This window comes from Convolutriloba macropyga, chromosome 2, assembly GCF_964194025.1.
Source record: "Convolutriloba macropyga chromosome 2, txConMacr16.3, whole genome shotgun sequence".
NCBI classification, from domain to species: domain Eukaryota; kingdom Metazoa; phylum Xenacoelomorpha; order Acoela; family Convolutidae; genus Convolutriloba; species Convolutriloba macropyga.
This window is the reverse complement of record NC_134469.1, coordinates 47,437,318-47,447,709: the sequence shown is the minus strand read 5'-3', so window position 1 is coordinate 47,447,709 and position 10,392 is coordinate 47,437,318. Positions and strand designations below refer to the sequence as shown.

The window sequence follows — 10,392 nt, the reverse complement described above, 5'->3', positions numbered from 1 at the left end:
TCAGAATAGAGCTTGAGTTAGATTCTTCAGACTTTCCATCCATCTTGTAGATAGTCTATCGGCGAAGTTTTCATTATCAAGTGTGTGTCGTAGCATGTCGTTATATTGATCAATAAGAATAAGGTTGCTATTCGAAAGTGAAAATGATAAACACCTAAGAGCTAACTTAGGGTCTTGGAGCTTTTCTCTATCGAAAGAAAACTGAAGTAAGCGACCTCGTAGTTGGTGCACAATACCGCAAGCTTTCTTTAGTTTGATACTTTCGTCGCGTAATTCATCAACTTCGACTGAGCAATTTGGCGACGTGCAATGCTCCGCTTGAAAGGTTTGAAAGAATGTTTCGAATTTTTTTCTCGCTTTCCGTTCAAACCAAGTATCTCTTTGGCGAAATTCCAGTACTTTGCGCAAGTTTGCGTCCGAAAGCGTGAAGTTCATTTTTGTCTGTTTCATCTCAATATATGCAAAATCTGATAGAGGGAGGCAAGACAGTTTGTGTAAAATAATCATCGACTCGTCAAAATTTTCTTGTGGAATTATCAGATCCATATTATTCATAATCTCCGTAGCACATGATTGGAATTGTGTAAAGTTGAATTTAAAACAAGACCCTAATAGCCAAAAACTCATCGAGTCGGAGAATGTCATTTTTTCTATCGAAGTAGACTGATTGTTAAGAGCCCGTACGTAAGATTGGTTGAAACGGTTCTCTTCCAGTATGCGATAAGATCCCACATATCTGATTCCAGAATGTATGTGGTCGACCAGGTTTCTAAAAGATGCTATCCAGAAAAAATTTTCTCTTGGATAATGTCTCTGAAAATTCTCCAGGGGTTGAAGTATTTGGTGGCGAACTCTGCATAGGTTCCATTATTTGCAAACTCTTTAAGTTGCAAACAACAGCTGCCCTCAAAATAAATCAGATACTATCAACACATTCTTAGTTCTAGTTCTAGTTCATCAAAATACTGGTTCTAAAATAAAAATTAGCCGAAGTTAAAATTTTTGAGAAAAATCCTGATCAAATTTTCTATATCAAAGAATGAGACTTTATCACCGACAATGAAGTTAGACTTAGGGCTAATACCTCTAATTTGACTTGAATATATTTTTCTAACGATTTTTAATTAGCAGAATACAAAGGCTTGGTGTAAAATGACTTTTGATAGCATATTTAAATGGGAAGTATTTTTGTATTATGGTGAGGTGAAGAGTTTGGTGTTGAAAGCAAGAATGATCAAACTAAAAAAATAATTTTAGAAAGAACGAAAGCTTGAAGGACATGAATATGAACTAAATTTGAGTGGGGAAATGACGAGGACAATGATTTTCTTAATAGAAAATTAAAAATTTTCTGAGCTTTCTGCTTATAACGAGGAATTTTTCTCCCATTATTCCGTTTCGCATACTAAAAACTATTTCGGCTCTGATTTGAGTTTCATCCAATGAAAACACAATAGACAGCAGCAGAAAAAAAATGCTGAATAAATTTGATTTAAAACGAGAGCTTGCGTTGCACTCAATTTCGGACAACCTAAATTTAATTTCAACGTCCGTATTATGTGCTACGTTTTCCGGTCCGGTATATTTTTTTTTTAAAAAGTTGAACACCGTTAGTTATCAGCCGTGCCGTTGCTCGTTTGTAAATCGTTACATTTCTGATTGTATATTCTAATACAAAGACTTCTCTTAGACTGTATTTTCAAGAGTTCCGTCATGCAAACTCGGCTTTCTTATGACAATGCAAACCCATGTAAACTGCGCTTTATTAAGACAATGTTGTTTTGGACAATGTACAGTTATAAATTTCATAACTTAAATTATTTTCACTGTTGTTAATTTCTTTCCCCTTTTTCCTCACAAAAAAAGATGTCAAAACAGATCTTTTCTTTTTTGAAAATTCAGAACTTATCAGATTTTGGTGAGCTAGAAGATAGAATATTGTTTAGTTATGAGTACCTAAGAGAGCCTACGCCACAACGAAGACAACATGAATCGACAAAAACCCTAAGCGTTGTTTTTACCCATGCAGTCAAAAATTAGGTTCTTTTTAGGTGCTTCCATTTCTATGAATGGCGTTGATTATGCCGCAGTTTGTTGTTAAATTAACAACAGTGTAATAACGGATGAAGTCAAGGTAAGTTGTTTTCCTTATTATCAATATCGTTTATAAAATCGATTTTAAATTTGGGAATTGACTCAAATAAATCTCGAACCTGTTCAAATAATTGTAGTTTGAAAACTTACTTTTTTCAAAACAAAAGTCTGAAACGAGGAATTATGGTTGAATGCTTTTGAAGATTACTGTAGAGCAATTTGTCTTCACAAAAAACATTTTCAAAACTATTTTAAAGGTGATATTGGTAACAATAATTTGTATCATTACTTCATAAGTTGATAAGCGCTGAAGGTAATCAACTATTAGCATTTTTTTCAATGAATGTTTTACTCTGGATGAAACCACGGGTATTACGCTGTTCTAAAATTTAATCTATTATTTTGTCCGGACAAAAAAGTCAATCGTTAAGATTGTAGTTCCACCCCTCATGATGCGGATTTGAGCTAAAGGATAAATATTCGGACCTAATTAATCTAATTATTTAATAATTGTGGTTTCGCTGAATCAGCATTAAGCCCGAGCGATCCTTTCTCAGCTGCCCCTTTCTTGTTATCACCCACATTGGGGAATAACAAGAAAGGGGCAGCTGAGAAAGGAGCGCTTGGGCATAACGCTGATTCACCGAAACAGCAATTATTAATATTTCAGACTCTTCTTTTTGCGAGCAGCATAGCTCTTTTTGGCAACTATGGTCACTTTTTTGCGTCAGAAACGTTCTCTAAAATTATTTGGGCCTGAAATTGAAAGAGAATGCAAATCAAATTGAATAAAACGGTATATAATATCCGATTTGTGTGTTATCTCGTGGTAATCCTGTGTTAGCTGCTTTCGGTCTCCTCAACCTGTAATCTATCTCGTAACTGTGATAATGAGTTGCAATTTGCAGCAGAATTGACTCAATTGTACTGCTGGCAGTTTTTGCGTTTTTGATAAACATGAATTTGTGTTTCGCGTTTAAGCAGTTATTGGCTCTTTTTCTTGTCTGGTAGGTACTAAAAAGGCAAAATTTTTGAAAACTCTCAATTGCCATTTTATCATTAGGTTTTTCGTTGGAAACTGTGAGACCTAAGTTCACCTAGGACGAGGTGGCAGATCAAATTGTGTTCTGATCAGATAGGCCCACTCGAGCGCACCTTGTGAATTCTACGCTCAAAGTTATATGGTGTGGGCAACCTCAAGAACGCAAGATAGTCTGATCAGAGGTGAATTCAAGCGCCGCACGGGATTCTGGTCAGAGGTGGAGTCAGTGGAATCAGACTATCTTGCATCACAGATAATATGATTTTTGGCGAGTCTCAAGTTTCATAGCAGCTAGCAGATATGTTTACTAAATATAGTAGCAAGTGAGTTCATTTGTTAGGAAAAGGCTGCATTTTGGGTAATTGGGGGCTCTTCAGAAGGAACACATGCTCTGTCCCATTAGAGTTGAAGACAGTCGTAGAAGAGCTTTGAGATATGTGAAGGGACGTCCGCATGTCATGTAAATTTCAAGTTTCATGTTATATGAACAATGGTTGCCGAGATAAGCTGAATTAGGGAACATCTAGTCGAGAACTGTTCTCAGAATAAAAAGCGTTTCAGCAAGTTTAATCATTATTGTTATCACTTCTCCTAGAATACGAGTTACAAAAGATCTAGAAATGGATGCATTCCAGGAATCTTTCCAGTTGCAGCTCAAAGAAGATCCGGTTTGAGATTTGAACAGGAAGAGAAATATGACAACCATCTTTTTCACACCAATTTCTTCAAATTTAATTAAAAATTAAATAAAGCTTGGATTGACACCGAATAGCAGTTTTTTAGTTTTCGTTTTCGAGCTAAAATATTGCTTAAGTTACCAGTGATCTGCCTTCTCTGACTGATTTTTAAATTAAACATATTGCAAAACAAAAAAAAATAAGTTTTGATTACGGGCAGCATACCCTGCTCCATATATGGCTTTGAGAAGCTACATGAAAAATTAATTGAAACACGCAGGTGGAAGCCCCAAAATGCCAGCTTTCTGCAGTGCCATCAGAAAAGGCCAACAATGGCAGCAAAGTTCAAACTTGCAACTTCGTGTTTTAAGCGGGGTTGTGTGACTCTTCTTTAAGTCACCTCAAAATTGTGGCTGGCATTTCAAACCTCTGCGCGTTTCTCGGTTGATGCCTGATTTTCTAATTGAGATCAAGCGGAGTGACGTAACCTATGCGATCATATTGGTGCGAAGCATTAACCAACTGCTACGGTCGATTTCTGATTGTGTGAACAGTTTGTTTGGTTCGCTCTGGTTGCAAGGTCTAGAATTTGGGAAATCCTACTTTTCTCACAAAAGTGTCAGTGGCAATTGAAAGTGATAGAACTTGATTTTCGAAAATCGGTTCCCTACAAATTGTAAGTAAGACTGTTGGATTGTAAATCAAAGTCATTTGTCAAACCAGATATTTGCGGAACGAAAAGGAGCTGAATGGGTGTAATATCGATTTTCTGAGGGGGACCGAATATATAATAATTATTTATCATCAGGTATTTAACTCAATGTGATCAAACTTGGTAGGGAGTTAGTACATACCACGGGGCAAGTTCCATCGTTGTCATGTTTGGGAATTTGTTTTATAGATACCGTGGGGGGTTTTAAACTTCCAATTAAGTGTCAAGTTCTTGAGTTGATAGTTTGACCGATTGCTAAATTGGTAGCGTCAGGAGACTGATACTGCTTTGTTTCAGTTTGAATAGCTTGAAAGGAAGTCATCAATGTATAAGGAAGGCGTTCAGGTCATTCATTTGTTCTTTTGAAGTCGTAACAAACTTTGGGTAGGAAAGGCATAGCTAATGTGGTCCGTAATGCAACGTGAACAGATTCTTTTGAACTTTTTTGTACGTTGTTGCTTGATTAGTTACTAAGGAGTAGATCAACGACATTACCAAAACAGTGCCATAATAACAGCTGTAGCTTAGGAGTTGACCTGTAGAGAAGTTGTGATAACAAGAACCTTGTTAAGAGAGTTGAATTGACTTGATAAATTCAGAACAGTGGTTTGCGCGATTGGAAATCAGAACACTTGAGAACACCGGGAACCGAAGTTAGATCAAGCGATTTAATTGAGAACTTGTTGAATTGAGAGAATAGTAGCTCTTTAGTTGTGAATTTGGTTACAAAGTTAAAGTTGTGAACCAGCTTTTTAAATAAAATTCTGGTTGTTTTTTATTTGATTTTGTGATTCTTTACGTTTTTTGTTCAGTTATTTGATGTTATTTGATTACTCAATTCAATTCATCATTATTCCAACTCGAGTTTCCTACAGCCGACGAGAGCAGCGTGGGGACAAAAGAACACTCCAATAGAAGTCCGAGAGCCATCAAAACACCCCTTTCAATGTGTTAGTTTTGGGCGCTTAAGCAAAATACAAAATTCTACACAAGGCGAGTGAAATATTGGAAGATTTTTGCAATGTAAAAATTGTGTCTATAATCTTTGGGTCGTGAAATTTCAACACTTATCAAGCTTGCAGTTTTTGATTAGCCGATAAAGATAAACACAGACCTCCAACATTACCCTGGAGGACCTGATAGCATGATAAGCTAAAAAGCAACCTAAATTGTTCAAAAAACAAGAATTTGAGAGGTGTTTTAAATTCCTAATGCATTGAGTACAGGAAATTATTCAATGAAAATTTTTTGAATTTGTATGTGTTCCTTCATTTTCAGGAAAAACTAGAAGTAAAAAACTGAATCCGATGAAGAATAAGTTTTTAAATTCAAAAGTTCATTGAGTTTATTTTGACATGCGTTTATGGCGCTTTTGTTTCCGATTGTTTTTCGATTTTAAGTCTATTTTTCAGGTTGATCTGATTAGCAATTGATGCTTAAAAGGGCGTTGAGACGAATGAGTGAAGACTGTAACCAGTATAGCAAAGTCCAAATGACTTGAAGAATATAGAACAAGTAGCGACATTGGATAAATCAATCAATCTTTGTTTAACAAAGTAAAAAACATAACAGCACAAATCATAAACTACAGTTCAAAGAATTCGACAACATAAAATGCTATCTATTGAACTTCTTAGAAGGGCAGCTTTTGATAACTTACAAGTCTTATGCACAAAGTAAACGAAACATTACGAAAAAAAACAATCTATTTTTTATTCCAATTTCTTTAGAGAGTAGGTATGTGAAAAAAATATACGGTTCAAAAATGTGATTCTAATAAATCTTCGTTTCATGGGTTTCAGACAATTTTGTGGAAAACCAATGAGACAAAGTACAGGATACATGACTTTTAACAAAAATCCATTTATACCAATAGGTTGAAAAGAAATGGCTTCGAAGTCATTGTGTCACTCAACTGGAATTCGGAATCTTTAAAAAATTCATCATCCCAAAAGCGTATATCCGCTTTTATTAAAGCAGATAAAGGAACGCGAGACAAAAGAAACAAAACGTGTTGGCGACGAGCAAAAAGGAAAATTGGAGAGCAAAGACAAATGGGGTCTTATGCAATAAAATTCTTTTAAAATTTAAAATCTTTAAAGAAAAGGAAATTTAGGCTTTTGTAATTTTAAGGAAAATGAGAGCTATTAATTAGACTAACTGACAGAACAACAAAAATCGGGAAAAATAACCATCACTCATATTTTTTTGAAAATAGGGGCGTCAATATTGTTAAAACAGTTAGATTAGAAAAAATACCATGAGACAGAACAACGAAAACAACTACAGTAACGGAAATAGCTAAAAACTCAACGGAAACATTTTTGAATACAACTAATGTCAAAAATTTGTTAAAACTGGGGTATTTCTCCAGTACGCCGCACTTGAAACAACTTAGCAGAAAGCTGCGCAAAATTAAAGCAAAAATTTAGCAAGCTTACGGAACTAACAGTTGGCCACTACCACAAGGAGATTCCGACACAAAGTTGTGTTTAATTTGTTAAACTTGTGTGATACTTCGTTGGATTCCTTCTTATCTGGCTGTCGTTCTTACGGCTTTCAAGAGTACTTAACATTAGCTTCAAGCTGATATACAACTTTCTTGTTATGAGAAAACTGCTCGCCAAGAGAGATTTTTTTGCTAATTTTAAGCACAAGTTCAAGTAACCACTGCTGGATAAACCACGGTTTACCACTTTGAGGTGTCCCACTTCATATAATTTCAAGTCGAGTTTTGAGCTTTTTTGCTTGTAAATTTGGTCACTTTCTAGTTAATTTTAGTAATTATTGCGAGATATGCGAGTCAAGCGTAAAACAACCCGTTGTAAATCCATTCCCGTGAAATCCGGTCATTAAAATAAACGGTTGCCAAAGCTCCTGTTACTTACGCAGTTGGTTGTTGGGTTAGGTTCCGATGCATTAACAAATTTCGGTTTTGTGGTAAAGATAGATTATAAATCACACTTTCAAAGTAAATGTATTGAAGCAGAATACACAATGAAGGAATTGAGATTGCCGCTGAAATTAAAGTTTTCCTAACAGATGCGGCCATGTTCCTTACTGTAACAACGTGCGGTTTGGAAGTCAGTTTTGAAATTACAGAATGCACCTTTTGCTTATTACAAACAGATATTGAAAAGGGTCAAAATTGTAAAAATATATATACATAGAACGTGTGACAGAAAACTTGGTCGATTAACTTTTGCACAGTTAATATAAGAGAAAATTAACTTTACTTTGAAGAGATACGAAGTTCAAGTAAGACTTTTGTTTAATGATTATTATTTTATCGAGTTCTATGAACTATTTGCAGCTTCTCATCATAAAATATACGCTGCTTGACAATTGTTTAAGATAATTAACTCGCTGTTGTAAGTTTAAATTTAACTTTAAACTGTCCATCAAATGTTTTTGCTCTGACGTTGCCGGAGTATTGCTGAGTGACAACGCTAATCAATTATTACGATCAGACCAGCACAAAAATCTCTTACCATTGTCAGTTAGTTTACTCGGTGTTAAATATAAATTCAGTAAGACGAAATTTCAGAATCAAAAACTGTCAGCTGAAAAGAAAACAATAACAAGGGAGAGCTTTCTCGTTCTTGTGCGCCTTTTCGGCCGTGACCACTTCACAGGTTGTAAAAGAACCAAGTTCCATTGAACATTTTCTCCCCCACACACACAATTTCTTCCCCCACATACATTTCTGTTATTCCAAACCCTGTCATTTCCTGATTTCCATCCCCCAATCTATTTCCATTGATGCTCTTGATATTCGTTGATTTTATTGAAGAAATCAGAAGGGGTCATTTTATTGAATGTCAGGAAGACATTCACTTCCTATATTATTTATAGTAAAGGATTTCCCGTTTTTGTCCATAACTTGTGTGCCAATGGCGCGATTTGTAACGTATATATAGAGCTTGACTTGCTATCATGAGTGCGACTCTCAGAAAAACAAAAATTGTTGAAAAGTTGTCTTGGTATAGAAGACTTAGGCCGAAGAGCATTAACACTTTTTGGCGTATCCTAGGGTCAAAAATTGACATTGAACCTTGCTCGACTCAGACTTGGAATTTTTTTAAGGGGGAACTTCTTAAATTAACTTCACAAATTTTAATGAAAAATATCACAATCACAAAAGATCCAACTGATTTTTAATCTGCCCCTAGAAGTGAGACTGAGATTAGACTTCTACTGAGAAGGATGCTTGCGTGGGATGCCTAGTCACGATAGATGGGCTAGCCTTACTTTGAATTATTTGAATGTCTCATTCCGAAGGCTGGGTTTTAATAGGCGTCTAGGAATTGTTGGATCAATATAGTTATCTCTAATTCTGCATTAGTTTTGAAAGAAAGGAGTAGGTCCTCTAAGTGAAAGGTAAAGCACCGCTAACACACACTGAGTTATGGTTAGTTCCAAGGCCTAGTATGCCCTTGCTTCATTAAAGTTCATAGAAACGAAGTTACCCCCCGCCCACCAGTGTCAGTAGACACACACATTAATCAAAAGTGGGCTACCACAGGTTAGAGTTCTTTCTGTCGCTCTCAAAAAACAAAAAGGCAACCGAACAAAGATCACATTTATTTAACTTTGTACGAATTTCACTGATTAGTGAAAAGATTTGATTCTGTAAAACGTCTGATTAGTGAAGCATCACATCTCTATCAAACATCACTGAGGAGTGATAGCGACAAGCAAATATAGCAGAAAAATCTTTTAACAAAAGGCTAAGATGAGCGCAATAAACAGCAGCCTCATTTAAATAATAGGTTTAACAGAACAAAATCAAGAATAGAGCTGTTACAAGGAAACATAGTGCAGTAGCAGGGCAGTATGAACTTTGTGAAGTAAGACACAGTCAACACAGTCTTCTTAATTGGTCAACAAGCCAAACAAGCCCAAAGCATCAACAGCAAAAAACAGCCTCAAGCAACAACTCCAGCTAAAGTTAATGGAGTGGAACGCAAGTACTAGACCACTTTGAACAACAAAGCAATAGTAACGAAAGTCTAAGCATACTACCTGAAACTTTGGATCTCTTGAGGTCACAGAAAGAGCAGTTAGACAGAATTTGCAGTGAACCCATGAAGCTACAGCTAGCAAGTGAAGATTTGACAACACTTGCTAAGTAATCTGCCGAAAGCAACAACCATGCTGAAATGCAAACAGGGAGCAAAAGCACACAGAACGGATGAAAGTAACACTGAATCTGCTTTGAACACATCACAAGCGCTTTTACCTACTCTACTGAGAGAACAAAACCCTTTAGGCAATAGAGCACTGAAACATCAGGTTGCAAGCCGCAACAATCAGGAAACTGACATCGCTGTGTCGTCCGACTCAGAAGACCTCGATAGTTCTCAACCCATTCTGAACATTGAAGAGAGAGAAAGAGAGAGAGAGAGAGGAGAGAACATTGAATTTCTCTCTGGGGCATTGAGAACAGACGAAGGCTAGCAAATATCAAGTCGATCGAGAGTAGAGAACCATGTTCGAAGACAGAGCCGACATGAGACTGACAACCAGTTTCTTTTCACAGCAATAGCCAAGCTGGTCCGACCATGAGGCATAGGTACACAGCCCGAAAGCAATCAGCAACCACTGCACTTTTGTTGAGGATTTGATGGACTCTATAACAACGGCTACAACAACAACCTATATAATGGCTTCCCGAGTTTCCCGAGTTCTCCATCGGACTGGATGTAACGCCAAGCACTGATGTTCCAGAACACATTGAGTTTGCCTAAGTTATCAAACGATAATTTCATAGGTGATCCTTTGAGATGGCAACAGTGGTTCAGTTTCTTCTAAGCAACCACTCGCACAACATTGGCCTCTCAGATGCACAAAAATGACATATCTTC

At 36.4% G+C, this 10,392-nt stretch overlaps 1 protein-coding gene across 1 annotated transcript; it reads right to left on the bottom strand.

The window, feature by feature from the left end:
* LOC142334920 (uncharacterized) lies at positions 1-7,725 on the bottom strand. The gene is made up of 3 exons (XM_075383249.1): positions 7,414-7,725; positions 2,890-3,108; positions 1-853 (listed from the first exon to the last, which is right to left on the bottom strand). The coding sequence occupies exons 1-3, from the start codon at positions 7,575-7,577 to the stop codon at positions 1-3; spliced, it is 1,236 nt and encodes a 411-aa protein (XP_075239364.1). The 5' UTR covers positions 7,578-7,725.
* Positions 7,726-10,392: the final 2,667 nt, after the last annotated feature.

Bases quoted from the DNA above. Each gene is read 5' to 3' on its own strand.
- LOC142334920 (XM_075383249.1), bottom strand. From the start codon at position 7,577: ATGGCCGCATCTGTTAGGAAAACTTTAATTTCAGCGGCAATCTCAATT. The intron at 3,109-7,413 runs GTAAGTAACAGG...TTGCCTTTTTAG, and splicing joins CTAACCCAACAACCAACTGC to TACCTACCAGACAAGAAAAA. The intron at 854-2,889 runs GTTTTATTCAAT...GAACCTATGCAG, and splicing joins CAAATCGGATATTATATACC to AGTTCGCCACCAAATACTTC.